At 40.3% G+C, this 25,489-nt stretch overlaps 1 protein-coding gene and 1 pseudogene across 2 annotated transcripts in view; one reads left to right on the forward strand and one right to left on the reverse strand.

The window, feature by feature from the left end:
* Nucleotides 1–824: 824 nt before the first annotated feature.
* The window catches only part of LOC124607317 (FAD synthase-like), a 111,368-nt gene continuing 86,703 nt past the window's right edge, over nucleotides 825–25,489 (reverse strand). For both annotated transcript variants that reach the window (XM_047139628.1, XM_047139620.1), the window contains 3 exons: nucleotides 15,428–15,537; nucleotides 2,788–2,929; nucleotides 825–2,254 (listed from right to left, as the gene is read on the reverse strand). In XM_047139628.1, the coding sequence (XP_046995584.1) occupies nucleotides 2,131–2,254; nucleotides 2,788–2,929; nucleotides 15,428–15,537 (376 nt within the window). In that variant the 3' untranslated portion in view covers nucleotides 825–2,130. The remainder of the gene's footprint in view (nucleotides 2,255–2,787; nucleotides 2,930–15,427; nucleotides 15,538–25,489) is intronic.
* On the forward strand, nucleotides 16,022–16,139 carry LOC124555332 (annotated as a pseudogene).

The raw sequence follows: 25,489 nt of genomic DNA on the forward strand, positions 1-25,489 counted from the left end.
TCTGTACTTCGACCATCATCAGTTATTTTGCTCCACAAATAGCAAAACTCATTTACTACTTTAAGTGTCTCATTTCCTAATCTAATTCCCTCAGCATCACCCGATTTAATTCGACTACATTCCATTATCCTCGTTTTGCTTTTGTTGATGCTCATCTTATACCCTCCTTTCAAGACACTATCCATTCCGTTGAACTGCTCTTCCAAGTCCTCTGGTGTCTCTGACAGAATTACAATGTCATTGGCAAACCTCAAAGTTATATTTCTTCTCCAAGGATTTTAATACATGCTCCGAATTTTTCTTTTGTTTCCTTTACTACTTGCTCAACATACAGATTGAATAACATCGGGGATAGGCTACAACCCTGTCTCACTCCCTTCCCAACCACTGCTTCCCTTTCATGTCCCTCGACTCTTTATAACTGCCATCTGGTTTCTGTTCAAATTGTAAATAGCGTTTTGCTCCCTGTATTTTTGCCATATGAAGTACTTTTAATTAATGATTACATGTACTGCATTTTAACTATTGAATATACAATACTCGTTATTCATGTATCCTAGCAACAGTGTGCTCTACTGGCCTCAGTTATTAGTATAAATAATGGGCGCATCTAGGCCATCGGCAGACTTACTATGTACCAAGATACATGGATTTTGATGTTGATACCTACATTAAAATATTTTTATGGTTTGTATGAATGGAATGCTTACTTTTCTTGTGTGTCACTACACCTGTTATAAATTTCACTCCAGCTAATTGAACTTGCTTGGTTACAAAACTGTTTTTCTTTGTAACAGATCTGAAGATGATTATGGCTGAACAGGTAACTGTGAATTGTACAATTTATTTGATCAAGATGGTCCTTTACAAATAAATTGTCATAACATAATCTTGGCCTCATTTACAGACTTTATGCTGTCAGTTCACAAACTTTGGAAGTCTGGGCTACTTGACCTGAACTCAACTAGTGTTGACCAGACTCCTCGAACTCCCCAACCATACATTTAACTGCTAAGATAACTAAGTAGATCACACTAAAGTTACAACCAAGACAGGAGGTTTCAAATAATAGTACAAAAAAGAATGGAGTAATATGCAAAAATGTATTACAGAACTTACAAAGATACACAGATAATGCATCTTAAGTCATTTGAACATGTATAATAAGTTTGTATTCTAAACTTTCTAGTTATTTGAATGCCACAATAGGTAAAAATGATGAATAATTTTAAAATAACATGAATAATTTTACTTTAGAATGCAGAGGTCAGGATTTGGCATCACAGTATCAACAACACCTTCACTACAGTAAAATAAGTACCTTCGATTTAATCTATAAGGAACAGAAAATAGTTCTCATGTGACACCCTTAATTTACTAGTGTATCAGAAGAAAATTATCTTCCATCTGGTCTATTCTTAAATCATCCTGCATCATTGGAGTTCAAACTGTTTTTCATTATTTTCTCTCACTGAAAAGTTCATGTCCACTTATTCTGAGAACACACATTAACAGTCCCATGGAACAGTGCCAGTTTGAGAATTTTTGCTGCAGAAGAAAAAGTACATGTATTTATCTTTGTTAAAATATCTTTGTTCTTTGGTTGTATTTACATCAGTTACAATCAAAAATTGTCAGAGAAAACTATCATTAGAACCACATTTTATGCAGTTGATTTGTACTTCACTTAAGTTAGAATTTCCAAGATGCTCCTCAGAGAGTTAATAGCTGTGGTATATCATCTACTGAAATAGAAAACAATTGTTCATTGAGTCCATCCAAATCTGACATAATCCTGTACAAAATGCACATGAAGCAACAAATTAAAAATACTAACATTACACACCACGACAGCTGCTACTAACATTTTTGCCCACGTATAAAATTTGGCTGACTTTTTTTTCATATTGAGTAACAGAAATATATTACTGTCCCATTTTTTGTCAGCATTATGTCCAGAAAAGATAAGATTTTCCTTATTAATGGACAGCTTATGTAAAATCTATTTATTATTTAGAAACAATAGTCAATACATCAAACAATAAATGGTATGGAAGAAATATATACAATTTTTGTTACATAAGTCTAATGCTCAATTTCTAAAGTGCTAACAGTTCATTTTTGTGGAGCTCATGGTTCCAAAGATGTTTTCGTAGGTTTGTACTGATGAATATTCTTGCCATCATTATGACTTCTTTCAGGTTCCTGGGATGTAAGATGAACTTCTTCCATCATGCTTCTAACGGTGGGATACCTGCCACAGGATATTTGAATAAAGCAGCACAGAATGACAAATGTACAGTCAGTTCCATGATAAATTTGTTATCACATTTACAGCTAAGCTGATACAAACACTGAGTACATGTTTAAATGTTTTACAAAGCTTCATGTTCCTTACATACTAATACCAACAACACTACATTATAGCATGGGATAAAGAGCTCTATATATCATTATCACAATTCTGTAGTGGTATATGTGAACTACATCTGTTTCATTGGTAATCAAGTAAGCTCTAACCTGGCAGCAAAAAAAAAATCATGTTATTCTCCATTACAGTAACATAATTTTGCTGATAATGCAGATGTGTCTTATGCATGGTGCTTAAAAACTGTTTATGGACACACTAAAACTTGTTTGAATATTTTTGCTATTCCTACAGCCCATAACAAAACCATTTTCAGAAAATACATGCAGTCTAACTATCTTTGAAAGCTGTAAACTATTACAGTACTGTTGCAGCTATGCTCATGTATTAACAATAAGGAAAAACTATGAAATAATTACCCTCTGTCATAAAGTCCACAGTATGGTATGTACAACGATCGGATGAAGCTCCATATTTCTGATGATGTACATGATTGTAATGGAGCAGATATGTCAATTCCATGTAGACTTTCAAATGATGCCCTTGGGTACTGCATGTCATCTAAAAGCAGAAGCAACTAGTTGTTACTGTGAATTAAAAGGGCAATGCACACTGAAATAGACATCAATATTTTACAGGAGGAATAAATGTAGATCAATCTTATAGAAAATTCTTATATTTTAACACAAAAAAACTATTTGGATAAGGCAATCAAGTATGATCTTAAGTTAAAGACAAGAATGTCCAGTTCATCTAATGAATGGCAGCTCTTTAAATGAGGATACAATGCTCATAACACAGAAAAATAACCGTATAATATTTGGTTACAAGATCAACTGTAAATTTCTGGATGTTTTTTCATTGCTTAATGATGTAATTATGAATCTATTAAGCAATAAAAAATTGGAACGTAAGGAGCAATCGGCAGAAGGGAACATGACTGGAATTAGTTGATTTGTTGTTGACTTCTGGAAAACTATGGTGCCTCTGAAAATGAAACCACAAACAAGATACCAGTGCCACCAATTTTAGTGTAAGTTCCAGTATTGTTATGACGCAGGCACGACAGTAAACATCAAAGGAATTCAGAAGTTAGATGACTGGACAAAGATGAAGGAAAATATTGTATTAGAGGAGAGGATCACAGAAGATTCAGCAGTAATTTAAATATTAAATTAATTAAGCTGCTTTCAAAGTTAACATTTACCCTTTCAAACCAAAATAGAGAAAGCAGGCAATATCAGAAACATGACAGATGTAAAGGACAGAGCATGGACAAATCTCTTAAAGCACATTTCACTATCAGTTAATGTTGGATATCGTTTTTCAATTGCAGGAAACAGATCATTCAAGCATCTTTTGGTGAAAATGCAAATGTCGCTGTTTTAATCTTGGATTAGGAGATACATTGTCCACTAAAGGCAAGCATTTCATATGTGAAAACTCTCATGTAAGCTTTTAATACAGGGCTGTGTATCCAATCAGTGGACTCCTTACGTCTGTAGTAGGTAAATAAATAAATAAATAAATAAAAACTAAGCTTTTAATACAGGGCTGTGTATCCAATCAGTGGACTCCTTACGTCTGTAGTAGGTAAATAAATAAATAAATAAATAAAAACTATGTACAAAAAGATAGATTGCTACTTACTGTAAAGCAGACACATCAAGTTGCAGATAGGAACAATTAAAAGACACACACACACACACACACAAGTGCGCACTTGCACACACAACCGCCCACTCCAGCATCGTAGGCCAGAATATGACATCACGTGGGATGCAAGCAGCAATCCGGAGGGTGTGGGGAAGGGATAGTAGTGTATGGGTGGGGAGAGAGACGAATACTATCTGGAGGAGTGTGCAGAGACTAGATTGCCAACAGGTGCAGTGTCAGGAGGTTTTGGGGCTGTGAGGTTTGGAGAAGAGGAAGAAAACAGGAGAGGAGCGGGAAAAATATGGGCGGATTCATTGGCAAAGGGCTGCAAATAAACAGGGTGAGAGACGAGAATGGGGAGGAGATGATAGGACACGGGGGGTGGAAACTGTTGGGTGGAGGATGTGGAGACAGTATGTTACCGTACATTGAGGCCAGGATAATTATGGGGGCAGAAAATGTGTTGTAAGGATAACTCTCATCTGCGCAGTTCAGAAACGCTGGTGGTGGAGAGAAGGATCCAGATGGCTCAGGTAGTGAAGCAGCCATTGAAATCAAGTGTGTTACGTTCAGCTGCATGTTGTGGCACAGGGTGGTTAAATTTGCTCTTGGCCACACTTTGGTGGTGGCCGTTCATCCTGTTGGACAGCTGGTTGGTAGTCATACCAATATTAAAAGCTGTGCAATGATTGCAGCAGAGCTGGTGAATGGCGTGGCTGCTTTCACAGGTGATCCAGCCCCTGATGGGTTAGGATAAATGTCTGACTGGACTGGAATGGAAAGTGCTGGGTGGGTGGACTAGGCATGTTTTGCACCTGGGTCTTCCACAGGGATATGATCCTTGCAGCAAGGGGTTGGGACAGGGAGTGGCATTGGGATGGACTACGATGTTGTGAAGGTTGGGTGAATGACAGAACACCACTTTAGGAGAGGTAGGAAGCATCTCGGGAAGGACATTCATCATTTTATGGCACAGTGATAGGTAATCAAAGCTACGACGAACGGTGTTCAGTTGTTCCAGTCAGGGATATTACTGGGTGACACTCCTTTGTGGCTGGTTTTCAGGAGTGGTGGGAGGATTAGGTTTGTGGGGGTAAATGGCATGGGACATCTGTTTGTGGACTAGGTCTGGCGGATAGTGCTCATCTGCGAAGGCCTTGGTGAGACCCACAACACACTGAGTAAGGGAGTTTTTGTCACTAAACATATGCCTTCCCCAGGTAGCCAGGCTATATGGAAGGGATTTTTAAGTGAGGAAGAGATGACAGCAGTCAAAATGCAGGTACTGTTGGTGGTTGATGAGTTTAATACAGGTATGAATGGAGCCATAAGAGAGGAGGTGGTCAACATCTAGGGTGGTGTGCTGGTTTGAGGAGGACCGCATGAAGCAAATGGGAGAGAAGGTGTTGAGGTTGTGAAGGAATAAAGATAGTGCGTCTTAGACTTGGGTCCAGATCATGAAGATATATCATCAATGAACCTGAACCAGACTAGGGGTTTGGTGTTTTGGGAGACTAGGAAGGTCTCCTCTAGATGGCCCAAAAAATATTGGCATAGGAGGGTGCCATGCGGGTGCCATTGGCTGTGATGCAGATTTGGTTGTATACCTTCCCTTCAAATGAGAAGTAGATGTGGGTTAGGATAAAGTTAGTAAGGCATATGAGGAATGACATAGTGTGTTTGGAGTCTGATGGATTTTGGGAAAGGTAGAATTCAATAGCGGTAAGACCATGGGCATGAAGGATGTTGGTGAATCGGGAGGCAGTGTCAACATTGATGAGTAGGGATCCAAGAGGTAAAGGGGTGGTGATGGTGGAGAATTACTGAAGGAAGTAGTTGGTGTCTTTAACGTGGGAGGCTAGATTACAGGCAATGGGTTGGAGGTGTTCGTCAGTGAGTTCTGAAATTCTTTCAGTGGGGGCACAATAACCAGCCACAATGGGCTGTCCAGGATTGTTGGGTTTGTGGATTTTGGAGAGCATGTAGAAGGTGGGTATGCAGAGTGCCATTGGGATTTTTTTTTGGGGGGGGGGGGGTGGATTCAGGGGAGACGTTTTGGCAAGGGCCTAAGGCTTTAAGCAGGGATTGGAGTTGGTGTTGGACTTCTGGAATGGGATAACTCTTGCGAAGTTTATAGGTGGAGGAGTCAGGCAATTGGTGGAGGCTTTCTGCCAGGTTGTCATTGCAATTCATACCAATTGTGGTGGTGGAACCTTTGTCTGCAGGTACTATGATTAGGTCACGATTTGTTTTGAGGATGTGTATGGCAAAAACAAATTACAAAAAATATCAGTAGGCTCTGTTTCTGAACACCTACACTGATCTTCATTCTCAGGGGAATATCCTTCACAACTGCACAAGCACCCATTACAAGACTATGGTCATGAAAGTGGGTGGAGAAATGTCTCCAAGTATTACAAGCACTTGCTCAAAGTCACAATAAAATTTAGTTTTAAACTGGAAAAAAATCACAAACACTCCTGCTTCAACTCTATTATGGACATCACTTGACAACTATGTGATGGCCAATGGATGCCCCTACACAGTGTTGTACACTACGATCTCCTCACAAAATTTTACTGAAACCTGACTTCATTGACAGAAGCTTATGCATTTATTACGGCTTAAATAAAATAACTCCGTGACTGTTAGGAGGTTGTGATTTCACCCTGTACAGAAAGGATGCCAAATGCTCATGAATGTAGTAACTCTGATTGTACATCAATATCTTAATAACATATTTGAGGGTGAGTAGTGGTACTGGGATGAGTGTTCAGTATCACATAGTAAATGTTGTGAAGTAAAAAAATGTCTTATTAAAACAACTAAAGTTTCAGTACAAAAGGTTTTACCATCAACAGATGAATTCCACTTTAGCTGTTGTGTGTTTACTAAAATTGCTGTTATAAGGAGATAATTAGATTTAATGTTATCTTTCATGACATATTTATTCTCTCATGCTTTCATTACTTTCTTTGTGTGTTTCACACCACTGTGCTCCAAATTTTCTAATATTTCAATTGGGAGGGGATACAAAGCTAAAACAAGTAATCTGAATGACAACAATTGCCACACTGACTGTCATTACTTGGTTTAAAGTAGCCTGTCATTTTGTATTCACTACTGCTGCACAGGTTCCACAGTTTTCAAGGGTGTAATATGAGTGCCATTCATAAATTAACTTTCAATTGACTGTTAAAAAAATAGATACTTTGTTTAACATAAGATCTGTACTTACATGTCGAAGTTACTTCTTCACTAGTTGCCACCCAAATTCAAACATTTGCATACTATGGCACCAACTGTTTTTATCCCTTCTTCAAAGAATGGTACTGCCTGGTGCTCTCAACAGTTACTTAGAGCATCCTTGTGCTCATTGTCAGTCATGAAGTGCTGAATAGCTAGCCAGGCCTTCATCTTGGGGAAGATATGAAAGTCACTTGATGCAAAGACTGGATTATATGGAGGAAGTTGAAAAATCTTCCATCCAAAAATTCTCAGTTTTTCCGCCATTCAATATGCAGCATAGCTCACACTGTCATAAAGGAGAATGATTGCTTTGGTAACCATCTTGCACCACTTGTTTCGGACTGACCATCAGAGTTTTGTAAGAGTCTCGCAATAAACTTGTGATGTCACAGTATTCTCACAAGATATCCTCATTAAATCTATTGCCAAATTCTTTTGCAATCCCAGAAAAACCAAAGCCATCATTTTGCTTGAATTGTTTGGTCTAATTAGGAACAAACAGTGTATCCACTGTTTGGACTGTTTGTTAGTTTCGGAGTTCACATACAGCATCCACGTATGATAAAGGCCTTAAGAATAAGAACTAGAGTAAGAACTAGAGGTAGTACTCTAAGTATCAGTGTAAAGAGCTATTTACAAAATTTGGGCACCCTTGATGCACCAAGTGAATACATTTACCAGTCTGCAGTGCATACCAGGGAAAACATTAATAAATATTTCACTAACAGTCCTATACATAATTACGGAACAAGAACCAGTTTGGACTAACATTTATCTAGGAAAAACAAGCAAACAAACTCAAAACAGCATTTTCTATCTGGTAATTACGCTGGCTAGTAAACTGCTCAAGGAACTGAAAAGATTACTAAAATACATATTTAAAATGTCACCTAAAACATTCTTCAGAAATACCACATACTGCACAATTAAAGATTACTTTGAGGACTCACTAGCAGACAGTAACAAAAGTGGATAACTACAACATCCTGTCACATTTCAATATGGTTTATTGCTTTCTGTAAGGAAATCATGTGACAAGATGTGAAGTGCATGACAGAGTGTCTTAAATGTCTTATTCTCCCGAGTTCAACATTTCACTCATCATGGGAGGTTCCTGACTCAGCTTTTCAAGTGGACTGAAGAGCACAATTGAATGTGTGCAGACATGGAGTCAGGTACAGTAGTGCCTTTACAGTCCCATCAGCAGGTGTCGTTATTGTGAGCGGTGATGAAAAAGGAAACTATGTTCTACATTAAATGTTACCTGAAACAAATTGTGTGTAAATCAAGGAACACTATTAGGGACCAACCGAATGATGCAATGCAGCTGTTAAAACACTGACCTCATATTTGGGAGGATGGAGTTACTCTGTTCGGCCTTCCGTATTTTGGTGTTCCAAGGTTTTGCTAAATCACTTAGGCAAATGCCGGGATGGTTCCTTAGTCAAAGTCATGGCTGACCACTTGTCCTATCCTCATAAAGCTTGTCATGTATTCCATATGTTGTATATTTTGAGCTACTGAATTGCTTTGTATTACTATGACAATTACTATATCATTGAGAGATGATCCTTGGATGGATGAAGAATAAATGTCTCTTCCCCAGTCACAATTCTGTTCAGAAAATCCTCATCCTCTTCACGGTAGTACTGAAGGAATATAAAAGCTGAGTCCAATCTTTCAGTTTTGCAAACATCGGTTATATATTTGGGTATCCACTGTGGACAAAAATTACACTAACTTAACCAGTCTGTGACAGCATTAAAGAAAGTTTAGAAATTATGAGCCAATGTCTCACACGAATGTCTTCCTCAACTACTTTCACTGTGCTCATTTGCACATCTAGCCTTGAATTTTCTGCATGACTCCTTCATAACACCTTCACTTGTAAATCCACAAACACAACATAATCAACAGCGAATCTTGGCTGTACTGATTCCTCCTCCTTGTAGGAAGTGAATGACAGAACATACCTGGCAAGTGGCAGGAGACGTAATAATGCAGTACATTTAAATTGTGCACTGCGTACGCATTGCAAACGTAACAGACTGTCGCCTGACACAATTTGACCTTCCAAGTCTCCTTTTCCAACCATGCAAGCACCATGAAGCTACAGCCATTTGTTAATTTTTAAAAGCCAGTCAGAAGTTAATTTATGAACACCCATCATATAAACCACAAGACGGTCTGGTGATGGACTGTTTATAGCAGCCACCCCACTGAATTTTTACAATATATGACCAGTGTAGGTTATGACTGCAACCCAAACATGTCTGTACAGTGGATTATACTATACATTGAAAAATGGCTACACACTCAGAACACAGTACAGCAGTGAGGAACTTATTTATTTATTACACCGTAGCCTGTTACCCATAGTTTAAACAAATTATTACTACCAACAAGATTTTTTTCCCCTACATATCAACAACTAGTTACGAAATATACATTATTACATCCTACACTACACTACTTCCCACCACTGTAACTAAGTCTACTATCAATAAAAACTACAGCTACTATCATATCTAGTGTACCAATATTATAACATCAGTTCTTGTTTGCCACATTCCACAATGCATTCCATTGGTCCATAGACACATTCTGCTGATTCATTACGCACTGTGGAAAGCACTGTGGTTCATCTGTCTCTGTCAGCTTCCTGGTTGCAGAAGCGACTCCCATTTCAAAGGAACACTATTGCTGCTGACGAGGAGCACAGTCACATGGTGGCCGAGACATGGCCCACTGCTGTGTTCCCACTCTGTTGCTGTTGTTGAGGTCACTGTGGATGCGATGCTGTTCACCTGCCACAGTGTGTTGACCTCAGCTGTCTTCGCTGCATTGCTTCTTGAACTTCTATTCACAAGAGCAGTACACAGGATTTGACTGATAAGGTAACACACTAGTCAAGCCTTTCTTAACATAGCATTGGCCAAGTTGTCCTATCCATCTAGAATGAAATTTTCACCCTGCAGTGAGGTGTCCACTGATATGAAACTTTCTGGCAGATTAAAGCTGTGTGTTGGACCGAGACTCAAATACGGGGCCTTCGCTGTTTGTGGGGTAGAGCACTTGCCTCTGTAAAGCAAAAGTCCCAAGTTTCAGTCTCAGTCTGGCACACAGTTTTAATCTGCCAGAAAGTTTCAACACAGTATCCCTTTGACTCAAGTCCTCAGAGCCGATTCAGTTGTTGCCAATCAACATTAGCAACATCGGCATACAGGAAGACTTTCTAGATAATATGTTCTCGCGTGCCTCCATCACCACAAGGACCACTCTGGAGGTTTTTGTTTGACTAATTTGATGCCAGCAGGCAGAGAAGGCCTGTGGCTTTGCAAGAATGTGTCAGGCCTGTTGAGGGATTCAGGTGCCTCATTCCCAGTCTCTGTTTTATATCTGAGAGAAAGCCATAGGTGTGTCTCACTGTGTGAGCATCATCACATTATATCTTCCACAGATGGAGAATCAGACTGTGGATTTGCTGCTTGCTTGTGGCCTGTATTCCTATTAAATTCAGCACTTCATGATATTATTCTCTCTTCAGCTGCTTTTTCATGTTATCTGGAGATTGAGTGGAGAATTCCAAGTGTTACCTGTAATGGCTCAACTAACGCAATGCAAGAAGCTCCCATCAACTGAACAAATATTCCATATTGCACCCTGTTAACTACCCACGTCAGTCTCATGAGCAGAAGCACTCACATAGTATCCCATGAATAAGTAGTGAAGAACACAGAATAAAAGGACATTTTAATCTTAGTAACAACACCCAGTGTAGCAGATACTGTGATTCAGAAGAAAATATAGTTTTCTATGAAACCTCCACTGTCAGTAATTTCAAGCAGGAAAATCAATTAACATGGTGCTGGTTATTGTTTCTTTTTTCCCAAAAATGTTCTACAGTAACTATTAGCATTTGCTACATCATTATATTCCTCTTCCCACAATCTATCACACACTACTAAAAAACTATCAAAAAATTATATGGTTCTCCTGTAACAAAATTGCATCTATATGTAGGCACAAAAAGTTTCTAGTGTTAACCTATGTCAAAATACTTGCCTGTCTGCTATACTTAAATTAAAATTATTTTGTGATTGATAGATTGCAATAGTGGGGTGGAGGGAATGGAAGGGGGGATCCAGTGTTGCTGATGTGCAGCCAGCCACGCATCACAATGTGCTAAATGTAACTTGCAACACACACAACATTGCATGTTGAAATGTCAGTCACCAAGTAATTTCAATCAGAGTATAAACATGGTGTGCAAGAAATCTTGTTTCGATGTTTCAGACTGATTATGAAATAGTAGAAGTGTTACAACTTGAATGGTTTATGCTGTGTATAAATATAATGCTGTATCTGCAGTAGCCTGCCTGTAGACAAATTCACAAATGAAAAGAACTGTTTATGCAATATAAACTTCTACTGTGTCTGTGATTAACTTGATAACCCATTTACAAAAGATAAATACAAAATACATCAATGAATTTGGTATTATATGCAAGCACAGCTTCTAACATGATGTAGTATGGTGTATTGTACATTATATAAAATATGTTTACAGCAGATTGAAGTGAGACATAGCTCTCCTTACAACTTTAGGAACAATTTCAGTATGTTTGCCACATGCTGTGCACAGGAACACATGATTTACATCCCACTTAATGATAAGTAGTCAGTGACCACACATTTAATTTGAAACTCTTCTGCTTAAGTGCCACAGGTTACTTGATTTTGAAGCATCATAAATCCTACCATGAAAAGATGGCATTTCATTATGAAGCCTTGAGGTGTGACTGTAGAAAAGAATCAAATTTAATAACAATACAGCTTCCCTAAAGACTGTGAATACAAAAAGTGTTTTCAATTTTTTACACAGAAAGTAAATGATTTAACAAAAGGCTACCTTCAGAAACTGGTGTAGCTTTGCTTATTTACTTGCCCAATTACACTGACATAAAAAAATCAAAGCACCAAGAAGGAGTTGCATGACACAAATGAAAGTTGGTAGGCATATTTCTACACCTGAAAGATGATGTCTACTAAAATATCACACTTGTCACATAAGAGTGCAGCTAGTAGTGCCATTGTGAGGATGCAAATCAGGTTTGTTTTAAATACATACTGTAACAGTCATGAGCATTAGTTACATTTGAGATTGGATGTGGTGAGTTAAGGTTAGGAACACCTTAAGGTGCCAAGGACATAATTATTAACACATCACTGAGTTTGAACAAGTTCCTGTAATAGGGCTACAAGAAACTGGATGCCCTTCTGCAATACTGCAGAAAGACTTAGCAGGAATTCAGCCACCATACATGACTGCTGGCAGTGGTGGTCAGGAGAATGTATGGACGCATGAAGACCGGGCTCCAGGTAGCCACATGGCACTACCAAGAGGGAAGACTATCATATTCAGCATATAGCTCTGGCACATTATACTACATCTGTAGCAGCAATTTTGAGCAGCAGTTGGCACCACCGTGACACAACAAACTGTTACACATCTGTTACTTGCAGGACAGCTCTGAGCCAGATGCTCTGTAGCAACCATTCCACTGACCCCAAACTGCCAAAATTTGTGAGAGCTCACTGGAAGGCAGGGTGGAGGTCTGTTGTGTTTTCTGATGAAAGCTGGTTCTGCCTCGGGGCCAGGGATAGTTATCTGTTGGTTAGGAGGAGGCCAGTTAAGGCCCTGCAACCAACCTGTCTGTGCGCTAGACACAGTGGACCTATACCTGTTGTTATGATGAAGGGTGTGATATTGTATGACAGCAGAAGCACTCTCATAGTTATTCCAAGCACCCTGACCGCAAATATGTACGTCAATCTGGTGATTTAACCTGTTGTGCTGCCATTGATGAACAGCATTCCAAGGGGTGTTTTCCAACAGGATAATGCTCACCCACATACCACTGCTGTGATCCAACATGCTCTATCAGAATGTCGCATGTTGCCTTCGCCTGCTTGCTGGATCATCAGATATCTTCAATTGAGCACATACGGGACATCATCAGACGACAACTCCAGTGTCATCCACAAACACCATTAACCCCCCTGTAATGACCGATCAAGTGCAACAGGCAGGAACTCCATCCCACAAACTGATATCCAGCACCCGTACAACTCAATACATGCATGTTTGCATGCTTGCATTCAACATTCTGGCAGCCCTTACATTGGTTAGTAATGTGCTAGCTTTTCAAATTTGTAATGACTTATCTTGTGCTTACATTAACCTCTGACCTTGTGATGTTAATCACTTATATATGTTACACAGACAAATGTAATCCAAAAATTTCATTACTCTACATTAATTATTTTTTGGTGTTGTGATTCTTTTTCCATCAGTGTATTTTTTAAGAGGCACAACAGTTGACGAAATCTTTAGTTTATGAGTGCCACCCCCCCCCCCCCCCCCCCCACCATCCCTTGTAACCTGCTATGCCTGATACTGATCTGTATATACTTACAAATCAGAAACACACTGAGCATGTGATGCCCCGAAAAAAGAACTGATATTTAGCTCCTACCACTCTACTCACTGAAATATCAATTACAAGACTGTTTTAACGGAAGCACATTATTGCATACAGTGAAACTGCGGAATACACAACTATTCTACCTGCAGGAGTTACAGAGACAAGTTTTCAGATCAGGCAATTGCAAGCATGCAGATTTTGAACTTTTGCACTGGCCTGTCAGATTATATGTCTCGAAGGTAATTGGGGTTATTTTTACACCACAACATGGGGATCACCCATTCATGTTGATGTGAGCATCAACAAGGGTGTTTATTTCAACAGTCACAGTGGCCAAGTGCTGCCTTTTGTTTTCCCCCTTCATGATGAGTATACTGTAGACACTCTCATCTTCTAAGATAACAACAGCTGGGTTCATAGGGCTGCATACACACATTCATGGTTTGACCAACATTCAGGCACCCTCTCACACCTTGACTGACTTGCTAAACTGTCCAGTCTTAAGGCATTAGAAATGTCTGGGTCTCTCTGGAACAATGGGTGATAAATAGCAACCAATGTCCCAGGAATTTGGTAGCCTTACAAAACCTAATCACCAATACGTGGCCTCGACTGCATACGGCATATCAGAAGAAACTTATGGACCCTCTTCCTTTTGTTAAGGCTGAATTTTCTTCCTTTTTGAATTAAGGCCACTGTTAAGGCTAGAGGAACTGCTAAATGTTATCAGTGTGATGTCTGCTGGGGCTGACTAATATTTTGTCCAGTGCGTTTGCTATTTACACCTTAATGGAGAAATCCTGGCCTAGTTATCAGACTTGAGGTTGCTACAAATCACCTACACCATTAGCCCAGGCTATATCTTGCGGCCAAGAGAAGCAAAAAAGTGATCAACACAGCAGAAAGAACAACAGTTAAAATACACTGATTTACTAAATTTCCCAAAGATCATGTCATTATATGTATAAACTGTTACTGTTGTTGTTGCTGTACTTGTTTACATTCATTTGATATCATGAATTCCACAGTGAATGAGAACATTCACATGTCTGGAAGGTAAAAGGTAAAGCCCTTGTCAACCCAAAAATGAGTTTGAACAACACAATGCTTTACTAGACCTGGCCCTATTGGAAATGGTATGCCCTTGTCTGCCTTTCAAACCAACTTACCCACCCAGTTACAGGAGGATCTACAGTTTCACATGGACTCCAAACAACGACGCAACACTGAAAACTGGACACATGGATTTGTAGTATACACCAATTAGACATCAAACAATGCTAAAGTAACACGAATACTCTGCTCTGTGTTAAAAATTAATTTAGTTATCAGATCATTTGTAATTACAGAGGCCAAATTTGATATAGTGCAATTAATAGTAAAGATGCTATCCTTAAAAAAGCTGCTGGTTCCTCAGGTGCACTAATTACTTAATATCAGTAAGATTACACAGATAATTGTCACAAATATCAGGTATTTGCATGCTGCAAGCATAGAAGCCTTCTTAAAATGTAAATACATACTTCAGTCTACTTCTGCATCATTTCCAATTTCTAGATTTTTTCAATATATGTTTTTGACATAAATTTTAAAACTTTTTTAAACAAAGGCTCCAATCCAGCTCCATTTGTATCTTAACAGCTACATAAAGTAAATATGAAGTTACCTTCAACAGAATAACCAACAACTAGAATTTTCAGTCCTTTATGTTTTGATATGTGTGATTTCATGGCCTTGTTAAAATCTCCATTAAGAACTTGAAAGTTGGCATCATACCTGTGAAAACAAAAGTGCATCTCAAATTAGATAATACACAAGACTTAACATTTCTTGTAAAATTCGCCTAAGAATTTACAGAGACAGTTTGCATTGTCGGAAATCACCAAAGGAATGGCAATTTTTTTATCGACAACATACTTCTCAAGAATTCTACAAGTTAATGGCACGTGTGTTTAATACGCCAGTGTTTGGAGCTTACACATGCTCAATGGCAAGGTTATCAGTGTCCTTACACTCACTGAAAGAAACGAATGTGGATAAAATGCCTAAAATTGTTTTCAAACAGTGAGGAGGAAACCTATAGAATAATACTCATTCATTCACTCCCACCTCACTCGCACTGACCTCAAAAGCCTTTACACTATGGAGAGAAAGGGTGAAAGTTACAACAGAGGAGCTAAAAGAAAGGCACAGTGAAAGGTGACTGCAGACCACTTATAAAAGACAAGGGTGTAAATTAAGAACATCTCACTAAACATTTGGCAATGGCCTTGCCGCAGTGGATACACCGGTACCCGTCAGATCACCGAAGTTAAGCGCTGCTGGGCGTGGCCAGCACTTGGATGGGTGACCATCCGGGCCGCCATGTGCTGTTGCCATTTTTCGGGGTGCACTCAGCCTCGTGATTCCAACTGAGGAGCTACTCGACCGAACAGTAGCGCCTCCGGTCAAAGAAAACCATCGTAACAACCGGGAGAGCGGTGTGCTGACCACACGCCCCTCCTATCCGCATCCTCAACTGAGGATGACATGGCGGTCGGATGGTCCCGATGGGCCACCTGTGGCCTGATGATGGAGTGCCCTCACTAAACATTTGGAAACAAATAGGACCTATCAGAAAACCTTAAAACTCTGATCACAATCATTTAAATGTCACTTAAAATTGAGGGCAGATCTCTCAGCAAATTTGTCACTGCCCTCTGTCTGTCTAATAAAGTGTAAGAAAAGGTAGATTGCTTTTTACTATAAATAGGACATGTTAAGTTACTGACAGGCTCAATTACAGAGCTTCTATTGTTGGATTTAGGCCAATAAAATGTGGCACACAGTGATCTGTACACCACAAGCACAAACATAGGAGGGTCTCCTTGCCGGAGGAGGAAGCCATGCATCATAGGACTATGATCTATGCAAAGTCAAGTAAGGAGAAGCTCGTCCCACTTAAGTGGCTGGAAGGAGGTACATCACAGCCATGTTGTGCGCTTTATTGGATGGAGTTTACTGTCTGTCATTTCCAGCCACTCACCTTCTCAATGATGCATGACTCTGGACCTCAACAGCATAATGATAGCAAGTGTGGGAATGGCACACTGAACTGAGGATCATGACATGCCCCTTATCTGGTGCATCTGCTCTTTCGTTCCCTCCAATACTCGTGTGTCCTGGCATCCAGCAGAAAGACACCTCCTCCCCCAGTCTTTATAAATGGAGAAGGGTATCCTGGATATAATGGACTACCATACTTTATCGGCTGCATACAAGTGTTGCAGAGACTGAAGGTCACTCTGGGACTCTAAACAGATGAGGAATTTAGCAGACCCGGCGCATCTCATCTGCTCCAGTGCCCTCAAGATCACAGATAATTCAACACACTAGAGGCAACCGAATCTTGAGGACACAATACAGGAAAACAAGGGCAGCCTTCAGATTCCCCCTTTTCAGACCAACCTGTGAATACTGCAACATAACTTTGTTGCTCATTTAAAATATGGGAAAATATTGTATTAAAAACAGAAGCAGGAGTGCAATCTCTCATGTACTGCTCTAAATCTAAAATTATTCTGGGCCTCTGCAGTAACCAGATGACAGTTGGTTAAAATGCCAGATTTGAGTCCGTACGTATCCCACACCAAGGGACTCCAACAAACACTTTGCACAACTCCCACACGGCCTACTTACCCATTCACAGAAGAGCTTCTGTGAAGTTTGGAAGGTAGGAGATGAGGTACTGGCAGGACTGAAGCTATGAGGACGGATTGCGAATCATGCTTGGCGAGCTCAGTTTGTAGAACACTTGTCCATGAAAGGCAAAGGTCTCGACTTCGAGTCTCACTCCGGTACACAGTTTTAATCTGCCAGGACGTTTCGTATCAGCGCACACTCCGCTGCAGAGTGAAAATATAAAAAGGTGCTTTGATAAAAAAAAAAGCCTGAATGAAGATGGGGAGACAGCCAAGAAAACTCCATTGGTGGAGCTCCTCTAGAATACTGTGTCTCCAAGTAGTGTCGTATGCCATACTGAAGTCAAAGAATATACAATGCTGTTTAAGTAGCTACTAGCCTGCTGGATAGCTGCCTCCAGCAGGATCAGGCTGTTGACAGTGGATCGACATCTCCTGAAAATACACTGAGAGCAGCTTAGGAGCTACTTGGACTCTTAACATACAGACCATTTGCTCAGAGGTTTTTCCTACACAGCTCATTACGACAATGCTCTGGTAACTACTGGGACACAATTGAACCTTTCCTGGTTTGAGGAGAGGTATCAAAATTATCTCCCTCCATGAGCTGGGAAAGTAGCCTGTCCCCCATATAAAATTATAACATTTTCAGAGGACTTCCTTTGACACTGGTTTCAAATTCTACGGCATGCTGCAATGGATTTGGTCATGACCGGGTGCAGTATCACAAGCCACAGACAGTGCCAAATTCTGCCCACACATGGAGAACAGGCAGTTGGAGGACTACGAATTTTTGGACTTAAAGTCCAACTCATACCTTTCTATGATGGCATGTTAATGACAGAACACTGGATCTCATCTGGCAGTGGTCATTGCAAAATGCTCTGCCCTTGTCTGTGTGATGTCTCCAGGAGTTGTTTGGAGAAACTCCTGCTTCAAAAACGCCACTATGGGTAACCAACTACCTTTACCGGAAATCGTCCTCATGGCTTTCCATACTGTAGTGCAACAAGTGGGACAGTTGACAGAGTTCAGGAACGCTTCCCATGACCTTCTCTTGCTCTCCATGATGATGCATATAGCCTTGGCCCTTGCTAAGTGATTAGCTGTGAGGTTTTCCGCAATCGGGCAGCACTTAAACCATCACACAGCTGCATGCCTGACCCGGATTACTGCCCAGCACTTATCAGTGCACCAAGGGGCAGGTGATCCCCTAGGATGACAAGAGGACTCAGGATAGAGAAGTTAGTGGCACAGTGGATTACTTGGGTCATGTGGTCCATCCACTCATGGATGCTGTCATAGTGTTCAAACATACCCAACTTGCTGAGCAACATCCAAGTGGCTCTGCTGATCATCCATCATGGCCACATACATGCAGGCAGAGCTTCATCCAGTACGTGAATCCAGATTAGGAAGTGGTCACTGGAATGAAGGCCATCAGTGACTTACCACTGAACACAACCCGCAAGGGTTGGAGAGTATAAAGAGAGGCTGATGGCCGAGGATGACCCACTAACAGCACAGAAATAAGTGGGAATGACTGTTGAGGATACACTGCTTGCGAGACATCACAAGGCTCTCAGAAATTTGACCCCAAAAGCAAGCAGAGGTCGAGTCCCACAAAACATGATGGGCACTGCTCTTCCAGTATGACAAACAGTTGGGCGAGTTGTTCTATAAGATCCGTGATAGCCACAGAGTCTTGTGGAGGTAAGTACAGTGAGCAAACTGTGATTCTCCGATGCACATGAATTTCAACTGCAACTGCTTGCAGGTAAGTAACCAAGGGGAGAGCAGAGGGGTGGTGTGCATTATCAACAAACACAATGACTCCTTCCTTGGCCCTATCTCTGTCAGGTCACCATTTCGTTGAAGAGTATAGCCCCATAATAAAGGGGTATCAGATGCTTTAAAATGTGTTTCCTGCAAACACAAGCACAGGGGGTGCTCCTGTTCAAGCAGTTTCATTTCCTCCATGTGTCCTGAATCCATTAATGTTGCACTGTAGTATGGGAGCCAATTATCACTGGAATTGCACTTTTATCCTGTCATTCTGCTGGGGAGGGGATACCTTAGAAGGTGGAGACCCATTCTTGGTGTGAGATCTGCGCGCCAGGCTGAATCACAAAAGACATCAGAGAGAGTGACATCAACATTGTAAGACTGCTTACTTCCCTTCTCCATCAGCAGTTGATTCTTTGCTTCCGACTTTGATTTGTTTGCTTGTCAATGCTTCAGACCCACAATTGTGCAAGTGGAAGTGACAGTGCTGGATGGTGGACAAATCTGAGCCTTTGGAGGGACAGCAAACTATACAACTTCAGCAACCATGCCCTTTTCTGATGTTTTGAGGGGAGGTGCAGGTTCTGAAGTAATTGCGGCAGCACAAGTGCATTGACAAACACAGGTACTAGTACTGACACTAGCAACTTGCATTTGTGTAGCAGCGTTGGTTTCCTGAACTGGTTGTTTACGAACAGAATCAAAGGAGATAGCGAACATGGGGGAGGCTGGGTGGGGGCAGTATGACATAAGTCTTTTTTGGCGTCACCAAATGGAATGCACTCCGTAGTTTTAAATTCTTGTATTTATGTTCCTCAAGGTACACGCTGCAGGCCCTGCTACAAACAGGGTGATCCCCAGAGAAGTTCACACACTTGAAAGGAGATGAACAAGCAACTCCTTTGTGGGCGGCTTTGCCACATTTGTTAGAAGTGACTTTTCCATTACACCCAAGAGTAGTGTGCCAAAAGAGCTGGCATTTGAAACAGCCCACTGGGTTGGAAACGTAAAGCTACATGCTTAAGCTAAGGAAGCCTACCTTGATGCACTCTGATAGTTTCATGTTGTTAAAAGTAAGTACAAGCAAGTCTGCCTTAATCAGATCACCAGCTACCCTTTTCATTATACTTTGGGTGTCAACAATGCCTTCTTTGACCCATTCATCTTTGGGAATGTCTACCAGATCCCTGCATATTACAGCACCTTTGCTGTAGTTCAAAGTGGTAAGGAGCTCAGGCTCAATGGCATATTCCCCAAAGCTTTTGGCTTTCTGCAAATTTGCCACTTATTGAGAACTTGAGCTTTCAACCAACAATGACCCATTTTGCAACCACTTAACAGATTTTAATGTACTGGCAATCCCTTCTAAAGCCTTTAGCATGTAAAAAGGTGCAACTTTTTCAAATCTTCCTTCTTTCCTTTTAACTACTAAAAACACATTCTGAGTAGCACATGCTAGTCTGTTACAACAGAATCTAGAATTCTGAGATATTGCTGAGTATGGAAGCCCTCTTGTTATAATGTGCATTATAACCTACCAGTAGCCCACCCTCACTGAGTGGGTTGTGCAGTGGTTAGCACACTGGACTCACATTTTGGAGGATGATATTTCAAACCCACATCCAGCCATCCTGATTTTGGTTTTCTGTTACTTCCATAAATCACTTAAGGGCAACGCTGGGATGGTTCCTTCAAAAGGGCATGGCTGCTTACCTTCTCCATCCTTCCCTAATCCGAGCTTGTGCACTGCCTCTAATGACCTTATTGTCAACGAGACATTAAACACTAATCTTTGGTCCCATAGGAATTTACCATTTACCACTAATCTCCTCCTCCTCCTCCTCCTCCTCTGAAGCCCACCTGTTCCACTGGGAGGAGGAGATAATTTTGAGTGTTCCATCTTGTTCCCATAAGCAGCAGGGATATAAAGGTCCACTTGCTTGAGTAAGCATTATACAATTGAGTTGCGACTGTTTCCCCAGAGGTTGCCCACTAATGATTGCTCTACCTCAACAGCCATGCATCTCATTGAAGTGCAGCATGCCTTGAGATTGAGTGTTTTTTTAAGAGCAGTTTTTACCATCTTCACAATCCACACAGGCAAGCCAGTATACCGGATCCCGATGACACATAACGTCCCACTGTCGCGCCACACACTGGTCACTGAAGCATGCCCGGAGCTTACAGTGACAGAAGTGGCAGTGCTTACTAGTCCCCGGCTCAAGAGCTCCAGCGTTACCAAGAACATATCCAGCAAATGAATGCTGAGCCCCCGTGGATGCGAGAAGTAGAGATCCACTCACCACTCTTGGACCTGCTGAAGAGGCTGCTGGCCAGCCATAAAGTGCTGCCTGGACTGCTCACATTCAGGTCACTGGCCCTTTATACTTGGTACAGCAGAAATAAAGGAGAAACCAATTAAGTTTTAAATCACAGACAAAAGAGGGGTGGGGTCAGGGGTGGGGGCGGGGATAAAAGAAAATTGCTATGACAGCTGGAAGTTGTTAGGAATAAATTATTAAAAAAAAGTCAGGGAATAGAAGGTAACAGGGTAAGGTGTATGTCAGTTAGGAATGACTGGAGGCTAACTGCAGCTTGTTATGGAGCAGAAGACATATCCCTGCAATCGACTAGGAAAGGAACACTGCACTGTTCTTCTTAACAATATAGGCACTGCAGGCAGCAACTGTAGAGTAAAATACCTTCCCCTGCACGGGAATTATATAATGGGTGTTCGAGTACAAATTGTGATGCAGGAATGATGATGTATGGAAGTTTAGGCCTGGGTCATGCACAGATAGCCAAAACAGTTAAGGTCGACTGCTCATGCAAAACAGGAAACCCAGGTTTTGAATCCCAGTTCAACACAAATTTTCATTGTCGTCATTCCTTATACAGCTGATGGCTGTCCGTATTTGCAACCACAAATACATTTCCTGCATTTCATAATGGCTGTAGTTGCCACAGTGTCTGTTCCTTTGGACATGCATGCATGTACAAAAGAATCTTACAGCATTTTTCTTAACAACATAAATACTGCGATGTCATTATGAAGTGTTTGCTGTTCCAAGGAGAATTATCAGTTGCAGTGATCAATCAAATGTGTTTGTATACCATCATCCTATAAGCCGCCAACCGCAGTTGGTGAGGATTGTGCTATAGCCACCAACATATTCCAGGTGTAATACTACACTGAACAAAGTGGAAGAGATGCTATCAGACAGTTCTGTCATGATAACATTGCATTTTATACTGAGATTCTAAAAGCTCACAGTTTCTTCAGATGGATTGGAAATGTTGTGAAATATCATGCATCAAAGTGATTGCTGGTTTAAAGTAAAGTGTAAGTTCAGTGTTGTGCATTAAGAAATTTATCTTCCTTTGCTTTTTATTTTACTCGTATCTGTAAGGATGAAGCCAAGAACGCTGTGCTATATACTTTATGAGCTGGTTTAATTTAGCATGATAATCAGCAAAAGTGGTACCTTCAAGTAAGTTTTGATCAATCAGATTGAGAATGTTAAATTTCATTTGCTCTTTTGCATCTTTCTGTGAACATTTGGACTTTTTCTTTTATTAATTATTAGCTGCTTTTGCCATACAGTGTATTCAATTTGTTTAACTGCATAAATGTTATGCCAGGAAAGCTATGCCTGTTATATATTTTTCGTTATTCGCACACTAAACTGCTTTCTCTCCTAAAGGGAAAGAAAACATCGTGAATGGCTACGCCATCAAACTGTGCTGTGGTAAAGTGTACCCATCTCTATATTCTGATTCTTGATTCTTCAGCAGTTCCTTGAACTGGAAGCAATTTACACCATGATGTAACACAAAGTCTATACATTTCACCACACAATTTTCACTTAATACCTAAATTTCTCGTTTTTGACATACAATACTTCTTGATGAATGAAGAAATTAATATACAAAAGTTCTCTCCGAATTGTATCGGCTTTATTTTTTTTAAAATGAGGAACAAAATTCTGATGATGGTAACAGAGCTCTTCACAGAGAATTCCTACTCCCCACTGAGACTCAAATAGCTTCATAAATACCAAAACATCTATAAGTTCCTAAGTTACTTACACTTCCACAATGACAATACTTAAATAATTAAAGCTGTACACTGTATGATTATAATAGAGGGAAACATTCCACGTAGGAAAAATATATCTAAAAACAAAGATGATGTGACTTACCAAATGAAAGTGCTGGCAGGTCGACAGACACACAAACAAACACAAACATACACACAAAATTCAAGCTTTCGCAACAAACTGTTGCCTCATCAGGAAAGAGGGAAGGAAAGGGAAAGACGAAAGGATGTGGGTTTTAAGGGAGAGGGTAAGGAGTCATTCCAATCCCGGGAGTGGAAAGACTTACCTTAGGGGGAAAAAAGGACGGGTATACACTCGCACACACACACATATCCATCCACACATATACAGACACAAGCAGACATATTTAAAGACAAAGACTCTTTGTCCTTAAATATGTCTGCTTGTGTCTGTATATGTGTGGATGGATATGTGTGTGTGTGCGAGTGTATACCCATCCTTTTTTCCCCCTAAGGTAAGTCTTTCCGCTCCCGGGATTGGAATGACTCCTTACCCTCTCTCTTAAAACCCACATCCTTTCGTCTTTCCCTCTCTCTCCCTCTTTCCTGATGAGGCAATGGTTTGTTGCGAAAGCTTGAATTTTGTGTGTATGTTTGTGTTTGTTTGTGTGTCTGTCGACCTGCCAGCACTTTCATTTGGTAAGTCACATCATCTTTGTTTTTAGATATAAAGCTGTACACTGGTAGATACATTTGTACCTTCTTTAAATATGAACAAACAAGCTACTAACCACCAAATATTCCCCTGGGATGTCTCTCTGGATATATGACCATAACCAAATTTCAGTGTTATTTGTTTGGAAAGAAATTCCTTCAAGCACCACCAGGCACCTTGCGAATAAACATTTTGCAATCGTTACAATACACAATCATTCATGACATGATACTAAGAAAGAGTTTACAACTAATTTCTATAATCTGAGCACCTTCATATATTGTAAGAACTGCTGCTGCTTCATTTGTGTTTCATCGTCTTTCAACCTCAAAGTATAAACATGTCACAATGCATGAACAACTGCAATTTACTTCTAAAACTTCTATAGCAATATGTTTCTTGTGTTGCCTTTGAGCCTGATACTAGGTCTCTGCATGCTTAGTCTTCCAACTGTCCCTAAAACGCTCCATGAAGAGGACATAATATGTGTATTTTTTTCACCAGGCTGAGTACTTTTCAAGCACAAGGCGCTGTTAAGTCCAGAAATGTTCCTGCTGCAACAAAGGGATGTGACTTGCACATATGCATGCACATGCAAGCACACCCCTGCACAGAAGCAACTGCCCCCCTGCCCCCCACCCCACACACACCAGAGCGCATGCGTGCACACACACACACACACACACACACACACACACACACACACACACACTCTCTCTCTCTCTCTCTCTCTCTCTCTCTTTCTCTCTCTCTCTCTCTCTCTCGCCCTCTGGTGTGCAAAAGTTAAGGATGAAGGGTACTTATAAATGGTGGAAAAATTGAAATTTTTTATGACTTTATTAAATACTATAGTCTTTCCTGATTACATTGATATATACATCATAGGGTTTCCAATGAAAAATGACCTATATATACAAAATTTTAAAGTTATGGTCATGTATGATGCCATGTCCCCTTTATTTCTGTTACAGAAACCAGTATTGTTTCCAAAAGAAGTGTGAACTTTCCATTTCCAGCAATCACATATATGATACATTGTATATGTTGGTTCCTAGTGTCTGTAAATGATTATCTTTGCTAGTATTTACTTTTGTTTCACTGAAGCAGTTTGTTCACATGTTACTGAATGTTGGTTGCTCAAGTGCTACATATATTTGTGGAAGAACATATCCTTTAGTGTGCAATAAATAGAACTATGCCATGCATCAAGAAATTCAATAAAAGGAAATTTTGCGATAACCAGTTCACAAACAAAGCAAGCCACACTTTTGAAAGTAACCGATGTATCAGTTCTTCAGGGAAGAAACTGCCACATGGCATGCCTCCTGGTGATTCAAACTTTTGCGTTAACAATGATGCTGTTTGTAGTGGATTTGTTGTTGTTGATGTGGGCATCATATCTTCTTTGACAAAGGAACTGGCAAAATGTAAACAATGTGACGGTGTATGCTGTCTGGAAATAACTGAACAACAAAGTAGCAGGAAGGG

Source organism: Schistocerca americana, chromosome 1 (assembly GCF_021461395.2).
Source record: "Schistocerca americana isolate TAMUIC-IGC-003095 chromosome 1, iqSchAmer2.1, whole genome shotgun sequence".
In the NCBI taxonomy this organism is placed as follows: Eukaryota; Metazoa; Arthropoda; class Insecta; order Orthoptera; family Acrididae; genus Schistocerca; species Schistocerca americana.